Raw genomic sequence first — 27,780 nt, 5'->3', positions numbered from 1 at the left:
CAGCAGAGCTTGTTGCACAATGGGCTTCTATTATAATACCAGAGCTGGGGTCTGGGGGGGATTTAAGCAGAAATTCAGCCCCAAGTGCCCAAAAGCTTGCTCCAGGCCCCACCTGTCCATGCCTTTTAACTTCTATGCCCTTCCTTTAGGGAGTTCTGATTCTGCACCAGGCACTGGGCTGCAAGCTACATTTGTTTCCAGCTTAGCCCTCTCCACAGCCCCGGGGGTGGGTGCCATCAGCCCCACGTTGTAGGCGAGGGAATTGAGGCTGCAAGAAGGAAAAGCATCTTGCCGAGGCCTCAGCAGAGCTGGGCTTGGGACTCAGGGCAATCTGACGTCACAGGGATGGGAAGGCTCCAGAGAACATGAGCAGGAACTTTCTGAAGATTCTGTGACATAAACTTACTCGCAAAGTTAAGAGCACTGAAGCTGGACAGCCCAGGATGACGGTCTGACTTCACCTTTTCCTAGCTGGGCTGACCCTGGGCAGGTCACTGTCTTCCCTGAGCCTCAGTGCCTCCACAGGGTTGTTCTGCATGGTATAGAGATGGTATAGAGCTCTAGGGGCTCATAAAAAAACTATTACTATCATTAGCTGCAAATGTAGGTGGGAAATTCATCTCCGAGGTAAATGGGACTTAAGCAAACTCTGCTTAAGAAAATATATTTTCTCTCTTGCCATTTGCAATGACATAGATGGAGCTAGAGGGTACTATGCTAAGCGAAATAAGTCAGAGAAAGACAAATACCATATGATTTCACCCATATGTGGAATGTAAGAAACAAAACAGATGAACACAGGGAAAGGGAAGGAAAACTAAAATAAGATGAAAACAGGGAGACCAACCATATGAACTCTAGGAAACAAACTGAGGGTTGCTGGAGGGGAGTGGGGTGGAGGGATGGGGCGGCTGGGTGATGGGCACTGGCGGGGGGACGTGATGGAATGAGCACTGGGTGTTGCATGCAACTGATGAAATCATTAAATTCTACCTCTGAAACTAATAAAAAAAAAATCAAGAAAAAAAGAATTATTTTCTCATCAAAGTTGGGGCACCCAGCTCCCCGTGAACCCTTTTTGCCTCTGCCCTGCAACAAAACCACTGGGGTTTCCAAGGCCACCTGAAGATTACCCCCCCAACGCAGCCCCCCGACCTGATCTTGCTCTCGGGCAACAGAACCCAGAACCAACACACCACCAAGATATAGGACGCAAAGGGCACCACCTACAGTTTCTGAGAAACACTTTGGGAAGGCACTGCCCTCATCAAGGTGGAAACGGTGGTCTTGAAACATTAGCAGCGTGACCTTTCGTGTCTCTGGATGCCCCACGGGCCCCTTGCCCTCCTCAGGGCAGTGGGACATGCAGCTCCTGTGGTTGCAAGGAAGGACCACTGCGGCAGAAGCAAAGAGTTTCCAAAGCCTGGGTCTTCGAGGGAAAGGTAGTGACAGAGAGCAAATCAGTGGTTGCCAGTGGGTGCAGGGAGAGTGTGACAACCAAAGGGCAGCGCGAGGGCGTCTGCGGAGTTACGGAGCTGCTCTATATCCGATTCTTATGGCAGCTACGTGAAACTATACATGTGTTAAGAGTCACAGAACTACACACCAAAAGGGGAAAGAGCCAATTTTCCTTAGGTTTTTTTTTTAAAGATTTTATTTATTTATCTGACAGAGAGATATAGCAAGAGAGGGAACACAAGTGGGGGGAGTGGGAGAGGGAGAAGCAGGCTTCCCGCAGAGCAAGGAGCCCGATGTGGGGCTCGATCCCAGGACCCTGGGATCATGGCCTGAGCCCGAAGGCAGACGCTTAACCGACTAAGCCACCCAGGCGCCCCTGTTTTTTTTTTAAAGAATTTTAAACCTGTGTTTCTTTATTTCAAAACTCAGAGCATAAAATAGCATATATATATATATATATATCCTGCCCCCAAAACTAGAACATTCTCCATATTAGGTTGGAGGAGTGTGCAAGTCCAAGAGACACTGAAGAGAACATAGTTCCAGTAGGTTCTGAAAAGTGCCTGGTGCCCTTGCTACTCCCCAGGCAAAACTTGGCAGGAGAGGAGGGACATCAGAAACCCCAAGTCGGTGTGCTGGATTCAAGAACGGAGGGCACCTGTGCCCATGTCCCCTTCCAGAGCCACGAGAGGTGGCAAGACCCCAGGGAGAGAATGCTAACTGGAGGGTCTAGGGGGTCCAGGGAGATGGGCTGGGGTCACTACAGTCCAGCCTGAGGCCCAAGGAATTGAGAAACAGCAGAACAATTCTGAGTCCAACAAGGAGTAGGAAGTAAATGCTAAATCTAAGGGAGCCTTAGACAGGAGAGAGGCACAGTATCCCAGCAGTAAGGGGGGGCCAGACAGCAAGTGGATGTCTCTCCATTTCCAGTCAAAATAGGGACAGGGCAGCCTCCTTCAGATGCCTTGATACATTTGAAGCCCCTGGGACAGAACTAAAACCCCAGAGGAAAATGGGGAAGTTTCTGCTACCCAGCAAACTGGGCATTTGAAATGGTAACTAAGCTACAGATACATGAGAAAGAAAAACATAGACACTTAAGATTATGAACTGAGATTCATGCCTGCTCCCCAGACCTCATCCCCCCACAGCCCAGCGAGGTAGATATTTTCCTCCTATTGTACAGATGAGGAAACTAAAGTTCAAGGGATTAGAGTCACTTGCCCGGAGTCACGGGATTTGAATCAGGGCAATCTGCACCCAGACCCATCCCCTCTCTGCCATAATACACGTGCAGCCTCCTGGCTTCAAACCAGAGGCTGTTAGCTGTCCAGAAATTAGCTGCACAAACTTCAGTCAGTCCCTCCACTTATCGGCCTCAGCTTCCCCACAAAGATAGTAGCAATCCAAACGAACCCATAAGAGTTGTACCAAGATAACAAAAAAATGAGGCCCCTTTGAGGATGGCTGACAACACACAAGCTGTGGGAGTCTAGAGAGTCTTTCAACAGGTAAGTGAGTTCAAAGCCATGGCACGAGCCCCTTGGAGGCACCAGCCAGACTCCAACAGGAAGGAGAGCAGTTCCAGTGAAGGCCTGGCACGAGGGAGGGCAGCATGCTCATCGATTACACGGGCGTGAGACACAGAGGTGAGTTTTGACTCCACCATTCACTTCCTGTGTATCCCTGGGAAGATGTCCCCCTCTCTGAACCTCAGTCTGCACATCTGATATTTGAAGGGCAACGACACCAACCACTCCCAACAAAGATGAGAGTCAGATAGGGAGAGCACCTGGCATATAGTAGGTGCTCAATAAATATGCATCTCCTCTTCCTCTTTCTGCTTTTACTCATAAGGTGTTAGGTTTAGCTGCTCTCGCCAGTCTCAGACCTTGACCTCTCCATGTCTCAATGGTTTCATCTGCGAAATGGGTTCAAAGGCCTGAGCAGTGGGGACAAATGGCTTATTAATTACTTCATGTGGGGAAAGGAAGAAGAAAGGGTAAAATAGAGACCAGGATGCCACAGCATCCTTCAGGCCTGGCAACCTGGAAAGACTTTTCCAGGGTATAAATGTGAAATTTCATGGGATCACGACATGCAAGAAAGCAAAATGGGCAATGAGTGTACAGAAGGTGTCTTCATGTCCTGGCACAGTGATTCGGAGAACAGACTGCAGGCAGTGTGAAGGCTTTGGCCCCAGGCCCGCTGTGCGCACCTGGACATGTCTACTTGCACCACAAGCCTCGGTTTTCCCCTTGTAAAAGAGGGGTACTCGTTCCCAGCCCACACCCCTGGGAGGATTCGTGGGGATGCCGTCTGTGGCAAACAAAGCCAGGCTGGCATTCGGCAAGGGCTCGGCAAGTGTTGGCCGTCGACAATGTTTCACTATGATCGTCCGATGCAAGAAGTTCTGACTCTACCCCATCCTGTGTCTTTGGGCACTTGCCCCGCTGTGCTCCGTGTCCTGCTCTGCAAAGGGGGAGAGCAGCATGCCCTTCCTCCCAGGGTTCTGATGAGGATGGACAGCCCCCTGCACACAACTGTCCTGCAAGAGACACCCGATGTAGGAAAGTCAGAGGCAGTTTGAATCTTCTGACACTTTGGGAGCAAGAATCCTCCAAATGGAGAAAAAGAATTGGACCAGGAATGGTAAAGAGCCTCAATACGAGACTGAAGCCCATTTCCGGGCTCCCACAGGCCACCTCGACCCACATTCCGAACGTGATCTGCCCGGCCGCCTCGGAGCATGGGCCCCCGGCCTTGGGCCTGCTCAGGAAAACCATGAAGTCTTGAGTAACATCCCCATCTCAAGTTTTTCTCTGTTTAACTTGTCCATCAAGTGGCTTAACTGTCCTACCTACTAATGTGATTGGCAATTATTTACTTTGGAGAGCCTTGAAAGACACTACCAGACCACAGAATTCTGAATTATCTAGAAACCCATCACCCGATCACACATTTCCTGATCTGCACACTATAAAAGATGCTAGCCCCTCCGCAGAAGCAAGCAGAAGAGGGAAGAGGCGAACAGGAGAGCCACCAGGACCTCTGAGAAGCCCAGGTGAGACCTGCCTGTCCCACACCCGCTCTGCCGCCCTGGGTGGTAGGGCTGCCGAGCTCCTTGCTGTGGGGTGGGCACTGGCTGGCTGCATTTAGGATCGCTCATCAGGGGTCTTTTTCAGAGGGATTTTCGGGGGGAGGGGGAACGGCCATTCACTCTGCTTCCCTGAGAGACCGGGTGCCATGGATGTCAGGTTTGAATGTGGAAACGCAGAAAAGGGGATTTGATGAGGATGGGGAGCATGAGGCTGCAGGTGCACGCTGCAGAAATCCCATGTTAGGGTTCCCTCATGAGCATGCTCTTCTTACCCTAAATCCAAATCTCTACGGTGGGAGTTTTAACTTGAGGTTACCATTGTGGATTGAGACCATTATCCACAAACCTCCTAAAACCCACCCCGTTTTGTACATTTTTGATGCATTTTTCTGGGACAAGGGTCCTCAGCTTCCATTGCACTCATACAAGGTCTGTTGTCCAAAAGAGATTCAGAGAACGCAATCTAAGTGTACCTCCCCAGAGAGACCACAACGGGCTCTTTGTACCAAAAAGCCCTTTCAATTCCAGCCAGCCATAGCAGTGACAGTGGGGCTTTGGCTGAATCAGCCAGCTGATGGAATTCTGCCCAAAGCAGCTTTCAGCACCTTTGCTCGCTACCAAATAGACCTAGGAGAGGGTTGGTGATACCTGGGAGGGAACAGTGCAAAAGGTAGCCGGATGTCAGAGGTTGGCCCCCAAATTTTGTTCAGGTTAGCTTAAGGAAGAAGAGAAAGGTATAGAAAAGACAGTGTGTATGCCTGGAGGGGTCAGAGACCTATCTCCAACCACAACTCTGCCATCAAGTTGCTCTGTGACCTTGGGAAAGTCACTACCCCTCTCTGGCCCCGATTCTTCTTATGCAATAAGGACTTTGAATGGCCCCAGGATTTCTCCAGCATTGGTCTGGATGAGATGGTGGCTATGGCCATCTGACCTCTAATCAAATCTGTGATTTAAAAGGGCTTCCACAAACCATCACAGGCTAGACCCAGGCCAAAAGACTTAATGGGGATAGTGGCAAAACAGTTCAGTCCCTCAGCCTTTTCATTTGCTTTGTCTGAAGAGTGAAAACTTGGGGCAATGATTCAGGTCGTTGCAAGCAAGCCCAGATGAATGGAGAGTAAATGTGATGGTGACTTAATTAAACAGATGCCTCTGGGTCAGACAGATCTGGCTTCAAATCCTATCCCTACTGTGTGCTTACCATCTTGGGGAAATTCACCTAAACTCACTAGACTGCCCTTGCCTCACCTGTGCAATGCGGGTGATGAGTGCCCACATCGTAGGGGGCGGTTATGATGAAATCAGTTACTGGGCCTGGAGTGCTCAGCCTGATGCCTGGCCCAGGGGAAATGCTGAGTAGCTTTAGCTATTGTTATTCCCTTCCCGGAGTTCTGGAGGTCGGGGGCAGACAGATGGTAGATGAATTCCTCTCTGATAGCCATGCTACCCACGACTCTGTCCACAGATACCAAGAGAGAAGATGTTTCAAATCGGGGGCCTCATTGTCTTCTGTGGGCTGCTGGCCCGGACCACAGCCCTGCTGGACGCCTTGCCCCTGGACCAGACCCCGCTTTTGCAGGGGACTCCAGTCCAGGACCTAAGCCCCACGGATCTTGCTGGAAGCTTAACGGATGGTAAGTGAGAGTGTGTAACAACCTCTTTCAGGTATGTGTGTGTGTGTGTCTCTGTGTGTCCACCCAACCGTTCAGTGTGGGGAGGGAGACAGGGATGACTGGGAGAGGGGCTGAGGATCTGGAATTATCAGATCTGACCCCCAAGGATCCACCCTTATACCCATTTTTAGCCCTCAGCAATGGCCTGCTCTCTGAGGGTCTGTTGGGCATTCTCGAAAACCTTCCACTCTTGGACATCCTGAACACTGGAGGAGGCACGTCTGGTGGCCTGCTTGGGGGCCTGCTTGGCAAATTGACTTCAGTGGTCCCTCTCCCGAACAATATCATTGAGTGAGTAGTCAGAGGCCTTGGTACCCACCCCCACTGGAGAACCTCTGATGGAGATCTGGGGGCCCCACACAGTGGCCCTAGAGGAGGGAGAGGGGTGGTCTGAACGTGAGGCCAGGACTCAGTGTGAGACCCTTCCCACAGCCTGGCAAGGAACACCAGTCCTCGTGAACCAGTGATTGCCCCCAGTCCTGAAGCATATCTTGAGGCCCCGGCATCATCTATAATCCTGACAACGCTTTAAGGTGTAATTAATAATCTCCAATTTACAGATGGCAAAACTGAAGCACAGAAAGGTGTCTGTGCTCACACAACTAGAGTGATGCAGAGCCAGGGACCGAACTCTAATTTACTTAAGTCCAAAGCCAAGGCTTTTCCACCGCACCATGGTAATTCTGTTCTCCTCACCTGTGGAGAGCACAGGTGGCCTCTGATGTAAGCGAGAAAGTGCAAGCTACTCTCCTGAATGACATCCTCAATGTAATGGCCAGTGAAGGGTCTGATGTGGGATGTCCCATGAGACACCTGAGAGCTCTCTAAGCAAGTAGCAATAATGGGAAGCTTGATGCCAGGGAGCTGGCAAAGCCTGGGTCCTTGACAGGGCTGGATCAAAGCCATTTCCAAGGCTCCTACCCACCCAGGTGCTTGCCCCTGACTTGAAGACAGACAGATAGCCTTGACTTTGATTTCCAAATGCACCGCGTGCCTGCTGGGTGACAGGCACAGGGCACTCAATCTCTCCGGGCTTGGTTTCTCCATCTGTAAAATGGAGGTCATGGTGCTCACAGAGAAAAACTGTTGGGAGGACTGGAAGCAATGCAATCACCTGGCACAGTGGTTGTGAGGTCGGCTCACGGAAGAGGCTCGCTTCCATCCTCTCTCCATTCTCTCCTACTTCCTGCTCCTCGATCTCCATGGTAACCATTGTTGACTGACCTGCCACTGAAGGTTATAGCAGGATAAGTGGTCCCTACCCATAAATGTTTGGGAGGGACTCACTCCACTTGCCCATACCTCATCCGCTCATCCACTCGTTCATCGCTCCGTGTGTCCATCCTCTCTTCCACCTAACCAGTGACTCTCCCATGCATCTGCCTACCCACTCATCCCGCCACAAAGTCAACCAGTATGGAGTAGGCCCCTTCTTTGTAAGACTCTGAGCTGGCATGCAGCGTGTAAATAGAAGCCAGACACAGCCTCCACCCTGGCATACCTCCGGGACTTGAGATGAGGAGAGGGCCGGGGTGTATCAGGATCTGACCCAGCGCAGAGGTTGGGAAACACTGACGCGTGTTGCCACAAGATGCCCCTCCTGTCTCCCCCTTCCCACCGCATGGGTAGCTCCTCCTCTGGGATGAGTCGGATTGGGTTAAAGGTGGTCTCTAGGTCTGGGGCTGAAAGAACTAATATTCCTCCCTCCAATGTTGCTCCATGGGCAGTATCAAGATCACTAATCCCCAGCTGCTGGAACTGGGCCTTGTGCAGAGCCCCGAAGGTCATCGTCTCTATGTTGCCATCCCTCTGGGCATAACCCTCAATGTGAATATGTGAGTGGGCCCCACGGCGGGGTGGGGGTTGGCTCACCAAAGGACACCCTGAGGACCGTGCGTAGCCAGAAGGGGGGTGCTGGAGTCTGACAGACATGAGCCTTCAGCTCAGATGCAGATGCAGCAAACTTTCCTCTGCAGGCCCCTGGCCGGACGTCTGTTAAAGGTGGCTGTGAAGCTAAACATCACTGCAGAAATTCTATCTGTGAAAAACGAACAGGGGAAGACTCACCTGGTTCTTGGTGACTGCACTCACTCCCCTGGGAGCCTGCAAATCTCCCTGCTTAATGGGTGAGGCCAGAGGGGTGGCTTCTCCTGCCCAGAAACGGTACTAAGGGGATGAAGGATGGGTGACTGGGAAGACGGAACAATGGGAGGGTAGAAGGGTGCAAAGGTGAACGGGAGGGAGGGAAGATGGATGGATGGGTGGGTGGGTAAATAGCCACTTACCTCTTCTTAGGTTGGGCTGACCAGTTTTATGCTCGAAGGCCATAAAAAATCTGAGTTCAAGCCCACTGACCAGAGGGGCACGTGGAAAGGTGGAGCAGTTCTTGTGTGAACTCGGACAGTGCTTCCCCAGCTAGCGTCTCAGCTTACTCAGATTACTGTATTACGGAGATACATTGCATTCTTGAGTGAATCCACTAAGATAATAGGTGTGAAAGTGCTTTGTCCCAGTATGGGGTAAAATAGCTCTGCAGCCTACCTGGATTCCTTATTTCGGTTACCTGTCACAAGGGACAGTGAGTCACGCATAATATGCTGGAGTCGTCCCATCATGTTTAACGTTTACTCAATACATATAATGTGTTTCCCATGTATCATCTCGAGTCCTCATGACAACTACATACTAAGCATTGTTCATCCACTTACAGATTCTACAAAGTCTCACTGAATACCTACTGTATATTGGAACTAAATGTTTATTCTACACATGCCCACAGTGTGCACTACTGTGTAGGGCGCCACTCCCTTCGGACAGGCCCCCTGGTGTTTGCCTGCATGAGGGTGGGGGTGGACAAGGCCCCATTTCAGTCATTTAGTACTGAGACTGATGTGGGCACAGTGGCCCCTCTAAAGGCTTTTCCATACCAACCCCAGGCCTCTGCACTGCCCCCTGGATGTTCTCTTTCAGATTTGCTCCCCTCCCTGTTCAAAGCCTTGTCAACAGTCTCACCAGCATCTTGACCGAAGTCCTTCCTGAGCTGATACAGGGCAAGGTAAGTGGGTAAACGTGGCAGCTCCTGATCCTTGGGTCTTAGAGCTTCTCAGGCTGAAAGAAGCCCCTGGAGTAAGCTTTTCTGAACTCCTCAGTTTGATACGTATATTCCATCTACCAGTCTATCTGTCCACTGATTCATCTATCCATGTTTCTTCTTTCCATCCTTCAAAATGCATTGATTGGGTCCTGCCCTGGGCCAGGCCCTGTGCACGTCCACACTACAGCTGAAACGGACTGGACCCAGCCCCAAGAAGCTCCCAGTCCACCCCCCACTATGGCTGTTGACAGGCGCTCTTCTAGCCTATGCCTGGGTGCCTCCTACACCCAGAAACTCACCCCTCAGCTCACCCTATTTAGAAACAGGTGTCACATCCCAGGGGCGCCTGGGTGGCTCAGTCGTTAGGTGTCTGCCTTCGGCTCAGGTCATGGTCCCAGGGTCCTGGAATCGAGCCCCGCATCGGGCTCCCTGCTCTGTGGGAAGCCTGCTTCTCCCTCCCCCACTCCCCCTGCTTGTGTTCCCTCTCTCGTTGTCTCTCTCTGCCAAAAAATAAATAAAATCTTTAAAAAAAAAAAAAAAGAAACAGGTGTCACATCCCACAGGGAACACTGGCTCGGTGTGTGACTGGGCACTTCACATACATGCCTTCCATTTCTCCATCTGCCCATGTCACTGTGTAAGCATCCATCTGTGATACCACTTAGAACCAAACACTCTCAGACACAGAAGAATGACAGAAAATCTCCCCCAGAGAATCCTTCTGGGGGTTGCTGCTGCTCCCAGGGCCACCCTCCAAGTGCTGCTTTGCTCAGTGCCTCTCTCTGCCCCTGGCTCAGGTGTGCCCTCTGGTCAATGACGTTCTCAGCCAGTTGGACATCACCTTGGTGGATTCCATTGCTGGTAAGTCCCCCCTCCCAAGGCCTCTCTCCCTCTTCAGAAGCAGTGATTTCCCCCAAGGAGCTCTGTCCCTGCATACCATAGGAGAGAGCTAGATCCTTCCAGCCTCAGCTCTCCCCATTTCGGGTTTCTTTTTTGCCTTGAATTATCCAGATAATGTTGAGGGCTGGGCCCTGCCTACCCACCCCTCCCCATCAGCCCCGACACTGAGAACAGCTGAGCTGATTGGTAGAGGGAGGTCCTGCTCCTGCCAAGCTTCACCTGAGCTTAGTTGGATCACCAGAGTTCCCGTGCCCCAGCCCCCAGCCTCAGGGGGAGTGTGGGACACCCCTCAACTCCTGCACACTGAGATCATCATTCTGGTCTGCATCTTCCAGACTTACTGATCCATGGGCTGGAATTTGTCATCAAGGTCTAAGCCTTCCAGGAAAGGGACCCAGCCTCTGTTGAACTGGTGAGTACTGTTCCCCAATCCCCAGGATTTGGGTGCTTCGGCTCTTCTCCTAGCAGGGGGCCACAGAGGGCTCGGGACAGAGGGAGGTAAACAGTCACACAGCGGCAGAGACGCACGGAGCAGTCTACAGGGATGCTGACAGAGGTGGACATACACAGGCAGCACCACCACACGGCTACAGAGGGAACATACACACACGCGGACACACACACACACACACACGGACACACACTCACACGGACGGACACACACACACGGACACACTCTCACACGGACACACACTCACACGGACAGACACACACACACGGACACACGGACACACACACACACAGACATGTGGATACAAAGACACACACTCACTCAAACATATGCACAAAGAACCCCCTGGCCCCGGGCCTGGGCTCCCCTTGGGGCAGAGACAAGATCCCCAGCCTGAGGTCTCAGCCCCCTCCCTGCCCCTGGAGGGCAGGTTTGATGATGGGCCAATACCAACAAGAGTCAGTGACCTCAAGTCTCCATTCTGATCGGGGGCTTCTCCCAACAGAACCATTTCCTGCTGCTCAATCCACTCTCTGCCCGGAAGGTGGACCCATGTCCTGGACAGTGACACGGCCACTATTTGGGGACCAGAGCAGCCTTCCCTCCAAGGAAACTGCTCTCCCCCTTCACCCACCAGGCATGTGTTACAGTCCATGTTCCTCACCAAATAAAGTTGCTCTTTCTCTGCACAGGGCCCTTGTCATCCTTCACCCTCATTCAAGGGCTAATAATCGGAAAGAGCCTTGGCCTGGGTGGTTGGAGCCAGAGAATCGAGTTCTGACCTTACACTGTAGAACCTGATGGTCTTAAGCTGGACAGGGAGATGTTCAGATGAGTGGGCATTTCCGAGTGACTGCTCTGGGGTCCCTAGGAGGGGTGGACAAGGGCTTGGGGGTAGATGTAACCCTCTAGGCAGATGATGATATGCAAGTCCACCACACAAGAAGTGAAATGGCAGATCTGAGAGATGTTCAGGAGTGGACCTGGGCATAGGTGAGGTGCAGGTTGCTGTCCATGTCACAGGTGGGGGAGCCTGAAGGTAACTGGGGATGTGGGAGGATGAGCTGATTCCAGCAGGAAGATGATGCCTTCAGCTGTGGCCATGCTGCATGGAAGTACCTGGGAGACCCAGGGGGAGACATCCAGGAATCGGATGAATACACGGGTCACCTGCCACTCCTCTTTTGCTCACTGGCATCCACTCAAACTGACTTCTGTTTTCTCAGCAAGAGGATGAGAAAGATGACAAACAGGAAGTGTAGAAGGAAGGACAAACGGGTGCAAGGTGTTCATTGCTCGTAGACATAGAGAAGGGTCAATGGAGAAGCATATAAGGTTATTGATGCCATGGATGAGTGTCCTATTTTTGGAGGAAGATGCCTGATTTTTAGGAAGAGGAAGGGATGAAAGGAAGTTGAGACTGAATGCAAATAAAATTTATGAAAAATTGGAGACAAGAATAAAGAACAGGGCTACCCAAAGCTGGGGGAGGTTGTCCCCTTGAATAAAAACTAAATATGCCATCATTGTTTGAGACCCTTAGAGGACCAGCCCAACTGTTACACTCCACAAATGAGGGTACCAAGGCCTTGGGATATATATGTGAATGACTTGCACAAGTTATAGTATGACAAAAAGACAAATCAAGGACTGAAACATCCCAGACGTCACAGAAAGCCTTGTCCCTTGTGCTCTGGGAGACCCCACTGACCTTGTGAGAATGAGCAGATTTAGGTTGGTGTTTCTCAACCCCTATCAAACATCTCTCATCCTGTCCAGACCTACCACCCTCCCCACCTACTGTGGTCACCAGCCAACCTGGCATTGTGGGAAGACAGTCCCACAGTTCAGAACTATGGGGTTTCTTGTAGGAAACCAGCTCCTGTGTTCTGGTGCGGGGACAGAAGGAAGCACCTTCCACGTTCATAGAAGTGGAATATCTTTGGGCTCGGGATGAATAGTTACATTTCATAAGCAGCTGAATGATCATTGTGAATGTCTGTCTACCTAGTCGGCGACCTGAAGCACAGAAGGGCCTTCCAGACTGGAAAACAACAATTAGGGCATGACTGGTTTTGAAGAGAGTCCAGGCATTAGGTCAATACTGTGTGGCGCCCTTGGCTGAGGTCCCAAGAATCAAGCTGAATAGGGACAGGGCACACATGCCTCGTATCATCAGCCCTGATCCTGCCACCCTCTGACCGTGGCACCAAACTGCATTCCTTCCTGGACACACATCCACTGCCTGTCTCTGAGTACCATTTTCCCACTGCTCCCCTGGACTTCTTCCTATGGCCCACAGATGGGTCTTCCCCTCTGCTAACAACCTCAGTTCCTAACTAATTAATCTAAATACAAAATAGTCGGACAGGCAGCCAGGTCAATCAGAACACATTCATGGCTTTTAAACGGTGACAACATTTTCACATTTTAAAAACTCTCTAGAAGGATGTCAGTGACAATGGCAGATGAAAGACCTCTGAAAATTCTCTCCTACAGAAAAACAATGAGAAAACTGCCCCCGCCCCCGAACTGTTAGAACCAGCTTTTTCAGAACTCTTGGAAATTCACCAAAGGTTTGCAGCAATCTGGGGTGTGTTTATTCAATAAAACTGAATAAAAATTCAGTAAAAATTGAATCTTGGTAAGAACAGACAGCTTTGTGGTGTTTTAGTTTACCCTAGTCCCATCCCCCACTCTCCACAGAAGACTTGAAAACCCAAAGCCCACACAGTCATGGTGAAAATCAGTAGCCTGGAAGCATCTGGAGACAGGCAGAAGAGTACTGGAACAACTTCAAAGCCTCGTTCCCTGAATACTGTCATTATTTGATCTGCCTTGTTAAGTTTCCTGGAAGATCCTACTCTCGAGGCTGTCTTGACTTGACTCAGAGTTCACCTGGTATAAACAGCTTCTTCTCCGAGGACATCTGTCAAAATGATAGACAGAGCTTAAGACTGGGAGTTAGTCTACACTCAGGCTTCGGCAATTTGTCGTAATTACACTTTATGTGTTCCTACCCAGCAGCCTCTGCCTCCGGTAAGCTGATCTTGGCTGTAATTCTATGTGTTCACCTATCTCTCCAGACCTGCGGAAGGTAGTTTGCCCTACAACCTCGATCCTCCGACAGGCCTAAGACAGTTGCTGATTGTCCATGTTGAGCCCTTTTCTTGTTGTGAGGATAGGAGTGACAACCTCCAAGCTCTTTACATGTTGGTGCTGAGATGGAAAGTCTGGGTTTTTTATAGTTTTCACCAGTTATGTTTGTTTCCCTGGAGGATGGGCCCCCAGGGCTCCCCATACCACCATCTGGAAAGTGAGACTTCATTGAAAGTTGTCAACAATTATTTCTTCAAATTTTACTCCCCACACCATTCTTCTTTCTCTCTGAGACTCTCATGGCATGAATGTAGATCTCCTATTATAGTCCCACTGGTCCCTGAGGCTCTGTTCATTTCTTTCAGCTCTTACTCAGATTGGATCCATCTCCAATGTGTTGTTGCTCCACACGCTTTTAACACTATGTTATGAGACTCTGGATCCTGCTTAAATCCACTGCTTTTGAGTCCAGGATGAAAGACATGGGAGGGATAAAAACCCAGGAAACTCACCTGTGGATCACTCATTCTTTCAGTGATGACTTTCCTTCTCGGTCCACCTGCCACCATTTAGTTTTCAGACTCCTCAGAGAGCCACCTCATTCGCTGTGTCCAGGGTTCTAGTTTCATTCCGGAGGAAAGACAAAGGAGAGTAAGCTTCCTCCATCCATCTCAACTCTCCAGTCTGCCAAACCAGGTGGCTTATGGCAGATGACGGTGGACTACCAGTAACTAAGCCAAGTACCCTCCTGGTCATAGCAGCTTTACTAGAACAGTTGAATGCAGCCTCTGATGCTCTGTATGTAGTTATTTATCTGGAAAATGTGTTCTTCTCCATCCTCATCAGATAACCACTTAGGAGGCCATCTGCACTCCCTCGGGATGGACAATGGCACACGTTCAGTCCTGTCCCTGCTCTCTGTCAAAAATATAGTCTGAAGCCGTCCCCTCATGTTCATGTTCTAGCTACTATTTCTGTGTCACATACCACCCCAAGATTAAGTGGCTTAAATAGCAATACTCATTTCATGATGTTCCATGGTTTCTGTGGGTCAGAAATTCAGGAAGGCTCAGGGTGAAGTTCTGGCTCATATCCTCTGCCACTGCAGCTCGACTTGTAATCGCTTCTTTAATCCTCCACACAGCCCTGTGAGGGAGGTACTGTCACGACTGGCCTCCCTTTGCAGAGGCACAGAGAAGTTGAACACAATCCCTGAAGCCACCAGCTGGGGACAGGTGGGGCTGGGGCAGGAGCAAGGCAGCCAGACCCACAGACGGGAGATCAGAGGAGCGGTCGCTCATTCCCCATCTACCTCCTCCTCCCACAGCCCACTCCGCTCCCCCACACGATCCCACGGCCCCCACAGGCATTGCAAGGAGAGGCAGGAGGAACAACAGGGGGCTTGTATTGAGTCCCAACTCTGTGCCAGGCTCTGCTCTAAGCGTTCATTGTAGATTAATTTCGTTAATCCAATAGCCCTGGAGGGTTGTGTTGTTATTGCTGAACTTCACAGATGCCAAGCCTGAGACACAGAGATGGAGTCACTTGCCCAAGGACACACAGCTGGTAAGCCTGGAGCCAGGATTCAAACCCAGGCTGTCTAGCTCTGTAGGCTCTGTCTCTTCTCTAGATAAATTCGCCCTTGGGGAGAAGTAGCCCCCCCTCTTAAAGGGAGCATCAAAGAATTTGTAGGGAGACAATTTAAAGGGGAACATTAAATAAACAGAGGTAATGGTGGCTCATATGTGGCAGAAGTTGTGGAGGTGAAATGTGAATGACTGGAATCTAGGGAGCTTGGGGACCCGTCCTGCAGCGCCTGACTAACCTAGCTGCTGGATCACCTGAAGGCCCCAGGATCCTAGCCTTGCACCAGCCCTCGCACACATGTCCTGTGACCACTAGGAGGCGCTGCTGCAAAGCAACCCAGCGGTCATCTTGAAGATTAACATTTACTCAGCACCTTGCTAAACCCCTTCAATGCAACATTTTATTTAATCCTTACATAGATGGAACCTCTAAGGCTCAAGATCATAGAGCTTGTGAGCAGTGGATCCAAGATTCTAATCCCAGCAGTCGAACTCTAGAGCCCAACCCCTTTGCCAGGGGTTCCAAATTCACGAGCCTCCAGCCAAATCTGGTACACTGTTTTTCATTTTTACTTTAAATTACTTTAAATGCTGATTTCTCTCCAACTGAGTGTGACTGTAAATGCATTCACCATTTCCCCGAACCCTGTCACACCAAACCGTCCTATGCTATTAAATGTGTGGTCCCTAAAGTAGGGTTGCCAGATTTACCAATATGGGGCGCCTGGGTGGCTCAGTTGGTTGGACTGCCTTCAGCTCGGGTTGTGATCCCAGGGTCCTGGGATGGAGCCCTGAGTCGGGCTCCCTGCTCAACAGGGGGCCTGCTTCTCCCTCTCCCTCTCCCTCTGCCACTCCCACTGCTTGTGCTCTCCTGCTCTCTCTCTGCCAAATAAATAATTAAATTCTTAAAACAAAAAACAAAAAACACGGGCGCCTGGGTGGCTCGGTTGGTTGGGCGACTGCCTTCGGCTCAGGTCATGATCCTGGAGTCCCGGGATCGAGTCCCACATCGGGCTCCCTGCTCAGCGGGGAATCTGCTTCTCCCTCTGACCCTCTTCCCTCTCGTGCTCTCTATCTCTCATTCTCTCTCTCTCAAATAAATAAATAAAATCTTTAAAAAAAAAAAAAACAAAAAAAAAAAACAAAAAACACTAGACACCTAGTTAAGTTTGAATTTCAGATAAACAATGAATAATTTTTATAAGCATATCCCAGATATTGCAAGAAATGTACTTAAACTAAAAAAGTATTCATCTAAAATTCAAATTTAAATAAACTTGTATTTTTTTCTGGCCAACATAATTAAATGGCTTCCTGTATTTTTTCTGGCAACCTTACCCTACAGGCACATGTCCTACAAATACCCTACAGGCATTTCTAACTCCTGTCCTGTACTTCATTCCCCCACAGCCGGGAATTTATTGAGCATCTACTTTGTGCCAGCTTTGCGCGGGATCTGGAGCACTAACAGGCTCTGCCACGGTTCCAGCTGCAGTTCCAGCTGCGCTACTGCTGGAGCCATGTGATCGGCAGGCTTCACGGTCCCAGAAGTGTCTGCGAGGGATAAAGATACGGCGCGGAGTTTCCGACAAACCCCAATAAGGGAGTCACAGAGAAGATCGCTAGATTTCAGGGTCAAGGCCATGCCATCTTCGGCCCCATCTGTATACTATTAGAAGAACAACTCCTGGCATGTTCCTGAGCCCTGGTAGAGAAGAGGCATCACGTGACTGGGAGACCAGAACTGACCATGCCCTCAGCACGTTATCTACCAAGTCATAGAGTCAGGCAGGACCAACAGCCATCCATCATCAGATAGAAGGATAGAAGCAGTATGTCTAGTTGGGGCTTACAAGGACGCAGCGGGCACAAGTAAGCTGCATGAGCCAGACCCCTCATGTCACCTGTGTCACCTCCTCATGGTGCACCAACACTTCTCCCTCAGTTCACACCTCTGGTCATAGGGGCATTCCCCGAGACCCGCTGATGGGGGAGAGAAAAACCGGAGCCCATGACAGCCCCGCTCAGGGGTGCCCTTGGAAGAGCAATGAGAGGAAATCCAATGAAGGAAATCCCTTCCAAAGGCCTTGGATGAGCTGCAGGCTACGTACTTGGTCATCCACTTTGAGAAAAGAGAAAAATGACCGAATATTTATTCTCATGGGCTGAGGCAAGTGACTTAATAGCTTAGTCAGGGACCTGGAAGAAATAAGACTTAAGGATCAGGGACACTGAGGCGGATCTAGTTAACTGCCACTGAACGCACGACCGGCCAACAACAGGGACCAACACTGAGCTCCGGATATGGTGGCGTCCATTCAGGTGACCAGCCAGCCACTTGGGCCAGTGGTAGGGCAATTTCGAATGGAGAGGAGAGGAGGGGACTATGCAGAGAGGCCTGACTATGTCGGTCAAGGCCTCAGAGCAGCGGTGGCAACGTCAGGGCCTCTAGTGAGTATTGTGAGTTTCCCCTGAGTGATGACTACCTCAGTCCGCTAGGGCAACCATAACAAAATACGACAGACTTGGGGGCCTAAGCCACAAAATTCACTTTCTCAAGGTTCTGGAGGCTGGAAGTCCAAGATCAAGGCGCAGGCTGGATTGGTTTGCTCCCGAGGCCTCTCCCCTTGTCTCGGAGATGGCCACCTTCTTGCAGCTGCTTCACATGGTTGTGCCTCTGTGCACACGTGCCCCTGACACCTCTGTGTGTGTCCTAATCACCTCTGCCACTAAGGACACCAGTCAGATGGGGTCGGGGCCGCCCAATGGCCTCATTTTAACTTAATCACCTATCTAAAGGCACGGTCTCCAAATTTAGGAGGAACACGATTTAGCCCATAACAGTGATCGCCCTGAATCCTGGAGCAGCCGTGCCTGGGTAGAGAGCACTTAGAATGACAATGCAAAACACAATGTCATCTGATCCTTCTACGATCATTGTAAAAGGAGAAGTTCCTTCTGGAAGGATAGACAAGGAAGTGTTCACGGTGAGTAAAGCTCCAGGGTCAAGTGGGTTGAGGGAGAGGAGAATATACATATCTGTGCTTCACTCAATATCCTTCTGTGCTGATAGGATATTACCCTGTTCATGTAGAACTTTTCCCTCAATATTTCATTACTGTAAAAATATCCAAATGTTTGAAATTTGAAATACCTGCATAAGCACCTACAAACCTACCACCTAGTTTCAATAATTAACAGTTCACTATGCTTGCCCTATCGCCTGTCGGTCTATCCAGCCTTCCATCCATCCAAGCATCTTATTTTTGATGCATTTCAAGGAAAATTGCAGATAGCAGTTCACTTTATCTTTCAACACTTCAGGCTTCATTTCATTAACTAGAGTTCAACATTTGCTTATGTTTTTTAACTTTAAGATAAAAGTTCTACAGCATGAAAGGCACAAATCTTTAAGTGTATCTATATATCTTTTTTAATATCTGTTTCCTAATTTTTTTTAAAAAAAAGAGTGCGGGGCACGCCTGGGTGGCTCAGTTGGTTAAGCGACTGCCTTTGGCTCAGGTCATGATCCTGGAGTCCCGGGATCGAGTCCCACATCCGGCTCCCTGCTGGGCGGGGAGTCTGCTTCTCCCTCTGACCCTCCCCCCTCTCATGTGCTCTCTCTCTCTCATTCTCTCTTTCAAATAAATAAATAATTCTTTAAAAAAAAAGAGTGTGGGTACTGGCATCCATGATCCACTCTCAGTCAGCACTTATGGAGCCCCTCCTGTCTGCCCCGCAGTGTGGCAGTGTGCTGGGGTGACACAGTGTGACAAAGTTGCAGTTCCCATGAGCTCACCGTCCAGGGTGGGGAACAGATGATCAGCACATAAATGAATAAGTAAAAAGGATCACTGAAGGCTGTGATGGGGGCTCTGAAGGCCAGAAGGTGAGGGGATGTAATGGAGAGAGCTGGTGCTGTGGGTGGAGAGAGCAGGAAGAAAATGCAAGAAGGCCCAGAGGAGGGGCCGTGTGAGCAGATGCCTGAGTGGTAAGAAGATGCCCAGACACCTCCTATCCCGCCTGTTTCTGGGGGCAAGCCTGCGGGCCTCCCTAGGCCTCTGTTCTCTCGCCTGTGTCACAGGGATGGTCCCACCGCTCCCTCGTGGGGCTGCGATGAGGATGAAACGAGCGAGCTGCTGTGCGGCACTGGGCGGGGGGGGGGGGGGGGGGGGACGGGGGGGGGGGGGGGGGGGGGGGGGAACCTGCACGGGCGAGCATGCGCGGTCGCCACCGCTGCCTCTGTACTGCTAGATGCACCCGAGCCCCTAGTGTGCACAGCCTCCACCCTGCATGCGAGAACACGGGAAGGAGTCAGAACGGTGTCCTGTCTCAGGGGGTTCCGAGTCTAGAGGGTAAGCTCGTTACAGATAGGGGTGATCCGAGATGCAGGAGAAACAGCGGGAGAGGACCTGCATGGCCCCAGGGAGGAAATGACTTCCTCTGAGTGAGATGTCCAGGAAGGTCATCTATGGTGAGTCTAAAAGAACCATCGGGGGCACCTGGCTCAGTCATTAAGCGTCTGCCTTCGGCTCAGGTCATGATCCCAGGGTCCTGGGATTGAGCCCCACATCGGGCTCCCTGCTCGGCGGGGAGACTGCTTCTCCCTCTCCCACACCCCTGCTTGTGTTCCCTCTCTCTCTGTCTCTCTCTGTCAAATAAATAAATAAAATCTTAAAAAAAAAAAAAGACCATTGGGAAGTCATCAGATGAGCAAGGGCAGGAGCACATTCTAGGCTGAAGAGGCAGCCACGTGAAAGCAGAGAAAAATGAACTGACCTGCTGTAGGCAGGAAAAGCACGTGCTCAGGTGAACGTAGTAGGAAAACGAAAGGGGAGGCTGGACCGAGAGGGGCCAGACCTTGGAGGACTCAGAGCTGAGGCTGAGAGCCGGACTTTCTCCCAAGAGCCATACCCAGCCAGCGACACGCTCTAGGAAGAGATGGCGTTGACACGCTCCCCAGAAAGACTAAAGTGAAAGGACAGACAGCACCACGTGCTGGTGCCACGGTGGAGCTACCAGAACTCTCACACACTGCAGGCGGAAATGTAAAGGGTACAAATGTTACGGGGAGGGAAGATGGGTCTGGCTATGGCTACCTTGCAGACAGAAAATCTGAGGGGGCCAGGCCGAACCCGGGGAGGCCAGCGAGGAGGCTGCTGCAACTGCCCCAGGCAAGAAGTGATGGGGCCAGAGGTGAGGCCAGGCCGTGCAGGGAGAGCAGGGAGGCCAGAGACACCGTTGGTGGGGGGACTCAGGAGGCAAGAGGTGAAGAATGAGTGGAAATAGGTCAGAAGCCAGGCCCTCTGTGCAAGGAAACTCTGGAGTAGCCTCTCCCAGGAGCGAAAAATGCTGCAGGTACAGAGAAGCAGGGTGGGAAGCAGGTGGGGGGAGGGGGGTGCATCCTGAATATCCCTTCCAGTTCAGTGATGCCCCCACCTTCAGGCAGGTCTGCTGGTTCACCTTTCCCCTCTCCTGGAGACTGGGTGACTAAGTGAGTAAATGTTAGCACAGGAACCTAATCCACGTGGGTGACTTCGAGCGAGGTACCCGATGGGTCCCCCTGCTCCCCTCCCAGGCCCCAGGAAGTAGAGATAAGCAAAAAGCAAAATAAGTGACGGGGACTAAGAGGGACAAACTTACAGTTATAAAATAAGTAAGTCACGGAGATAAAAGCTACAGCAAAAGGAAAGGAGTCAATAATCTTGTAATAACTTTGTATGGTGAAAAATGATAACTACACTTGTGGTGAGCATTGTGTAATGTAAAAAAATGTTGAATCACTATGTTGTACACCTGAAACTGATATTCTATGTCAACTCTACTTTCATTTTTAAGAAGTGAAAAAAATGTCCCAGAGAAATGGTATTCATAATAATCCTGAACTGGAAACAGCTGAACAGGAGGGCGAAGGAATAAACAGGTGGCACACTCATACAGTCTTGTTGCATCCATAAAAAGGAATGGCCTGCCAGCGGCTGTGGCTGAGTATCAGCAACGTTAGGCTGAGTGAGACACAGTAGAGGACACACTGTATGTTCCATTTACATGAAGACCAAGAACAGACAAAAGTAAGTTAAGGTGATTAAAAAAAAAAAGATCAGAACCTACCCCCATGGGGGCTCAGGGGGAATTGGCTACAGGGCATAAGGGAACCTTTTGGGGTGATGGTGAAATTCTGTATCATGATAGGGGTTTGGGTTATACGGGTATATTTATTTGTCAAATCTCAGTAAATGGACATTTAAGATCTGTGCTTTTCGTTATATGCTGAAATGTTTTCCATTGCAGCCCACAGACTGGGAAGTCCCCAGGATCTCTTTACTGGTTCCAGAGAGTTCTCTGGCTAACAGTTGGTGCCACATCTGTTGGGCAATGTTGACAATCTAACCAAAAGTAATATTCCTACTGGGGCCCCTGGGTGGCTCATTCGGTTACAAGTCCAACTCTTGATTTCAGCTCAGGTCATGATCTCAGGGTCGTGAGATTGAACCCCACATCAGGCTCTGCACTGGGCGTGGAGCCTGATTAAGATTCTCTCTCTCCCTCTCCTTCTGCTGCTCCCCCTCTGCTTACATGCTCTCTCTCTCCCTCTCAAAAAAAAAAAAAAAAGGTAATATTCCTATGTACTTAATGTTTTTCTGCTTCTCTCTGTGTGTGCACGGTTCCTTGAGGTCTGTGAAAATCGGGGCAGAGACAGAAGGTACCTCTCAGTCTGGGCCTGTCTGTTCTGAATAGTCAGCTCCAATGTAATCTTCAGATCCTTCTAGCCCCCAGCTCCCTCGGCGATGTGATCACCAACCTTTTTGGAGACAGACCCAGGGAGCCAGTCTTGGGGCTAGCACAGATGTGACACCCATTTCCCCACCGGCACACAACTTCGATCTTGTTGGGTTGAACTTGGGCATCATGGAGGAAGCAGCAGGTGTTGGATGAACCCAGGTGCTGGACGGCCAAAGAATGGAGTACCTTGGCCTTCCTCCTAACTGAAAGCCCTTGTACAAACAAACAATGGACTCCAGGTAATGATATACGTGCTGAATTACTTAGTGGGAAGGGGACTGACACCAGCAACTTATGAAATGCATCAAACAAATAAGATGGATGGGCAGGATTTACATGGTGTTACCTGTAAAACTAACTTTGCTGGGGCACCTGGGTGGCTCAGTCAGTTAAGCGTCTGCCTTCTGCCTTCAGCTCAGGTCGTGATCCCAGGGTCCTGGGATTGAGACCCACTTCAGGCTCTCTGCTCAGTGGAGTCTGCTTCTCCCTCTCTGTCTGCCACTCCCCCTACTTGTGCTCTCTCTCTGTCAGATAAATAAATAAAATCTTAAAAAAAAAAAAAGAAAGAAGAGAAAACTTTCATAAGAAAATGTTATGGGGAGGGAAGATGGGTCTGACTATGGCTACCTTGCAGACAGAAAATTTGAGGGGGCCAGGCCGTGCAGGGAGGCCAGAGACACCGTTGGTGGAGGGGACTCAGGAGGCAGTGAAAAGTGAGTGGAAATAGGCCAGAAGCCTATTTGTGCAAGGAAACTCTGGAATGGCCTCTCCCAGGAGCAAAAAAATGCTGCAAACATTGTTCAAATGTACAGAGAAGCAGGGTGGGAAGCAGGTGCGGGGAGTGCATCCTGAATATCCCTTTCCCGTTCAGTAATACCCCCACCTTCAGGCAGGTCTGCTGGTTCACCTTTCCCCTCTCCTGGAGACTGGGTGACTAAGTGAGTAAATGTTAGCACAGGAACCTAATCCACGTGGTGACTTCGAGTGAGGTGCCCGATGGGTTCCCCCCGCTCTCCTCCCAGGCCCCAGGAAGTAGAGATAAGCAGAGAGCAAGACACTGTCAGTTCAGAGAGATTATGAGTCCAGAAAATGTGCAAAGATGTTCAAGAATTCACGTCGTTTGGCTTCTAGAGCCTCTACTGGTACCAGTGAACACAACTGCCACATGGTAAGACATTTGTAATCTGGCTCGCCCACACTCAGAAAGCCCTCCAAAGCACTTCTTGATATGTGATCGATAGCTTGGTGCAGGTCTTCCAGAAGCTGGGCTGCCTCCCACACCATCAACAGGAATGAGAAAGTCATTCACCTTCCTAGTCGTTCTCAATCCTTCCAATACAAGGGCTCAGCAGAATGCTAGAATGCCTTCAACACCTCTCCACTGTGCACTCTCCCCAGGTGCCCTGAGCAGGCAGCATGGCGAGCCAGAGTTCAACAACGTGTTTCTGTTTGTTTTCACTGTGACTTTAGAAAAAAATATGTCGCCTCTCTGAAGGGGACTCATCCAAACCTTATCCGAAAAACAAGGATAAAACAGTGCCCACCTGCAGGCATCGGCGTGGCGTTAAATTATAAAACTGGTTAATAATGCAAGCAAAGAGTGCATGAGTGCTCAATAAGCTTAACTATAGCCATTAATATCCCCTGTAGCCCTATCATCGTGTTGTCACCTCCGATTTATGGGAAGCAGTGTCGCTTTTGCACTTTGGGTAGGGTTATACCATTTCATGTCAGAAACAGAAAATCACGGAGGCGCCTGGGTGGCTCATTCGTTAAGCGTCTGCCTTCCGCTCAGGTTATGATCCCCGGGTCCTGGGCTCGCCACTCCGCGGGAAGCCTGCTTCTCCCTCTCCCACTCCCCCTGCTTGTGTTCCCTCTCTCGTTGTCTCTCTCTCTCTCTCTGTCAAATAAATAAATAAATAAAATCTTAAAAAAAAAAAGGAAATAGAAAATCAAACGTGATTCCACTTACCAAAATGCATGTTGAGTAGACAGGAATCGTAGGCCTTGGCAGACACTGCAACATGTGAAGGCAGATACGGCAGGCAGGTGAGGACAGGACACGGACAACAGGCGTGTGGGAGATGGCAGCGGAAAGATGGAGCACAAGTTCGTTGTCAGATGGACCAGAGATCAGATCCCGGCCTCTGGTCCTGCTAGCTGTGTGACCTTGGGCAAGTCAGCCTGCCTTCCTGCACCGCCATTTCCTATCTGTCCAATGAGGGGAGTAGTAGTGATCGGGCTGGCTGGAGGCTCGCACTCAGAAATGGGAGCACCATGCCTATTCTATACCTCAGGCAGCCCCTCCTCCCATATGTCATTAGGCCCCCAAGTTGTGTCCAAGGTCAAACGTGAAATGTGGAAGCTGAACAAGGGGAGAGTTGCCTGGGGCGCATGTGCGCCTGCGTGTATGTGTGTGCGCGCGCGCGCGTGCGTGGTGCTGAGGGAGGCTATCAGGTTCCCAGGACACTAAAGCCGCTCAAACCCTCACGATGCTCTGATGGTAGAGTTCCAGCATTTATTTTTTGTTCTCTGTCCTCGCGGCTGAGACAAGTGAGCGCTGTGTTTTTTACATTTCCTTGTCCGTTTCTGGCTCACACTCTTTCTCCCCAGGAGAATGTGAGGCCCGGGAAGGCAGGGGGGCATTCTGTTTGCTCCCTGCTATGCCCAAAGCATCCAGAATCGTGCCCACACACAGAGAATGTGTAATACAATTAGCTGCCGGCCAACTGACCTGCTGGCTGACTGCGTCTGTCCGTCCCGCCAGTTCTGCGCTAGTACAGAGAGGGAGTCAGGAAGAAATATTGAGGACAGACCCCTAAACTGCACAGGCCCCTTCCCCCCCGCCCCAGCAAGTCTTCAGCTGCAGGTGTAGGTGCCTCCCTGGGTCTGCCCCACCCTCCTGACCTGGCCACCCCTGAGACTCAGTCTCCGACGATGACCATTTGGGGAAAGAAAGGCTGAACCTCTGAGCCCCCCAAAGCGAGGCCCCCCTTTTGCATATTCAGCTGCTCCCAGAGGTCTGATTCAGGGACCCCCATCTCCTAGGCAAACCCGCATTTTCCAGCCCCCCCCACACACACAGCCAGACCCTGTTTCTAAGAACAGATGGAAATTCCAAAGGACAGTTCTCATAACGTTCCCCAGCTTGTAAAACCACTCGATTTTTCCTTTATCCAGGTGTAGCTACACGGTGTCCATAACAACAACTACAATAATCATAATAGAAAGCTTCGTATTAAGAGCGCCCTCACGCGGCCCTGGCTCTGATCGAAGTAAGCGTTCATCAAGCTGTCCCAGCTCAGCTTCCCAGCCCCACGGCCATGGGGGCGGGGAAAGAGTTAACAGGGGGCTAGAACAGGGCCTGGAAAGGGAGTGAGTGCTGATATGGTCGGCGGGGAGGGTTCCTCTCAACGTCCACAGCTGAGCCAAGCTCGGTGATGAGGGCATATTGGGCCCTCATGCATACTGGGCCGAGGCCACAGGCCTCACGTGTGTAGCAGGGTATCACCTCTCAAAGCGCCAACACCTGTGCTCTCCACAGGGCTCCCCCAGCGCCCTCCTGGGCCTCTGAGGTGGCACACAAGAGATGGACAAAGACAGAGGAGACAAAGACATACAGAAACCAACTTGGGGTGTGTGTGAGAGAGAGAGAGAGGGAGACCCCAGGACAGCTGGGGCCAGGGCGTTCAGACAAGCAGGGTCCTGGAGGCCTGGTTTCAGAGCACAGACCGGACTGGGCCCCTGCCTTGAGGGGGGCTCCCCTGCAGCCTGCGGCATGCTGGGGCGTGCAAGGGGCTACCAGGACCCCAGCCCCACTTCACCTCCAACCGATGGTCAGGTTTCTGGTGCAAATGGCTCCAGCCCACTTCCCTGCCACCTACTCTCTGTTCCATCGCTTCAATGAGCCCCCAAACTCACTCTCCAAAACCCACCTCCTCTTTTCCTCTCCTCCCAGAAAGCTCCCCTCCCCCAGCCCTCATTCGCAGCCCCTTACTCTTCTCCCTGAAGCCCAAATCAAATGTCACCCTTTCCATGAAGGCTTCTCTGATCTACCCTCCTCCCTAGTCAAAGAGCACATGCCCTCTGGGCTACTGGCAACTGTCCCACACTAGGTGGTTGTGGACCCCCATCGCAGCGCCGATCACCTACCTGCTCTACCATTTGACACACTTTGCCTGTGTCCCACACTCGGCCCAGATGACAAGCTCTGGGCTGACCTCCATCACAACACTTGCCACAGTGGGCCTGGGTTCACCTCACTTACGGCACTATCATCATGGGCTGCCCCTTCTTAGAGCACTTACCAACATCTAGCTGACCTCTACCCTATCCCATGCTGCCAGAGTCGGGGGGGGGGGGGCGGTGAATCACTGTGTTTGGCCCTCTGCCTGCGTTGACCCTGATCATGACCCAAAGCCTGACCTCTCTGTCCCTCTAGGACACACACACAACCCCCACCTTGACTGTGAGCCCTACAAGGGCAGGGCATATCTGGTCTTTGTTTCCCCCAAAGAGCTAGACGTCTGGCTTAGCCAGTGCATGTTGGCACTGAATCTAACCTATTCCTGTCCCACAAAAGAGGGATTATGCTCAGGAGGCTGTGGTGGCGGTTCCGGGACCAGCATGACTGGGCTTTTGTTGCAGAAGTGCCCTCTCTGCCCATTTGCCGGCCAGCCCATGCCCCGCTGCCCTGGAAGCCTGCGCAGCGGGGCCTGGGGGCGGCCCTGGGAAAGGAGTCCAGCGCTCTCCATAACCTTGTTCTCTGCCCAACCTTTATTTACTCATTTTCAAGCCATTTCATGGGGCTGTTTGCTGATCAAAAAATGCATTCAGTGTAAAAACTTTTTCAATTCTGAAAACACAAAGAAAATGGTATAAGTCACCTATGATGACACTTCCAAGAACTAAGCATTGTTCCCCTTTTGGTGAGTTTCCCTCCAGTATTTTTTCTAGATGAAAAAAAATTTTTTTTTTCTTAAAAATAGAAGAACCTTTCCTTTTTTCACTTGCTAAGAGCCTTCGGTTTCTCTACATTATTTTGTGACAGCTGCCTGGTGGCCCACAATTTATTTGATGAGTCCCCTGTTGCTGGACATTTAAGCTTGGTCCCACCTTAGGGCTGTTATACAGAATGCTGTCTGGGCATCTTCACAGTCCATCCTGCCCGCGCCACTGGACAGTTCCCTCAGGCAGAACCTACACAGGCCCTGGGTCAGTGGGCCTGAGGCTTCCCGAGAACAAACGAGCCCTCGGGGACAGGCCATTCCTCACTGCTTATTTACTGAACTCCCTCCACTGTAAGCAAAGGTCATCAGAGCCAGCCTGACCCACAGCATCGAGGAGTCCAACATCCTTACCTAACAGTTGGGGAGACTGAGGCCCAGAGAGAAGAACTGACTTGTCCGAAAGCATTAGCAAACTGCATGTTGTCTAGATAGTTTCTCCCCACTCTGTTAGCTCTTTGATGCTTTGCAAGGGAATGCGAAATCTTCAACAACAATGCAGGCGGGACGCAGCAAGGATGCAGCATCTGTATGGCTCATGGCAGATGTTGCCATTCAATTATCACACTCTTCTGCTGAGGCCAGACCCTTGAGGACTCCAACGGCCATTTCTAAGCAACAGAATTG

General features: G+C 50.8%; 1 protein-coding gene and 1 long non-coding RNA gene across 4 annotated transcripts in view; one reads left to right on the top strand and one right to left on the bottom strand.

The window, feature by feature from the left end:
• Window positions 1-24,465, bottom strand: part of LOC141370568 (uncharacterized) — a 74,114-nt gene extending 49,649 nt beyond the window's left edge. The window contains exon 1 of the long non-coding RNA XR_012374723.1: window positions 24,120-24,465. This is a non-coding gene — a long non-coding RNA (uncharacterized lncRNA). The remainder of the gene's footprint in view (window positions 1-24,119) is intronic.
• Window positions 4,437-13,328, top strand: BPIFA1 (BPI fold containing family A member 1). Of its 3 annotated transcripts, none has more exons than XM_025876619.2 (9): window positions 4,437-4,522; window positions 6,027-6,195; window positions 6,366-6,525; window positions 7,962-8,069; window positions 8,211-8,360; window positions 9,205-9,289; window positions 10,126-10,189; window positions 10,564-10,640; window positions 12,551-13,328. In XM_025876619.2, exons 2-8 carry the CDS (start codon window positions 6,042-6,044, stop codon window positions 10,602-10,604), a joined length of 762 nt encoding a protein of 253 aa, XP_025732404.1. In that variant the 5' UTR covers window positions 4,437-4,522; window positions 6,027-6,041; the 3' UTR covers window positions 10,605-10,640; window positions 12,551-13,328. The 3 variants fall into 3 exon arrangements, with proteins under 3 accessions (XP_025732404.1, XP_025732403.1, XP_073736654.1); XM_025876618.2 differs by lacking the exon at window positions 12,551-13,328 and adding an exon at window positions 11,185-11,368; XM_073880553.1 differs by lacking the exon at window positions 12,551-13,328 and adding an exon at window positions 11,170-11,368 and having other exon boundaries at window positions 10,564-10,641.
• Window positions 24,466-27,780: the final 3,315 nt, after the last annotated feature.

The sequence above is a fragment of the Callorhinus ursinus genome, unplaced genomic scaffold (genome assembly GCF_003265705.2).
Source record: "Callorhinus ursinus isolate GAN/ISIS: 27379988/994484 unplaced genomic scaffold, GSC_fseal_2.0 scaffold38, whole genome shotgun sequence".
NCBI lineage: Eukaryota > Metazoa > Chordata > Mammalia > Carnivora > Otariidae > Callorhinus > Callorhinus ursinus.
The sequence above is the reverse complement of the archived record's forward strand: the minus strand, read 5'-3'. Positions and strand labels throughout refer to the sequence as shown.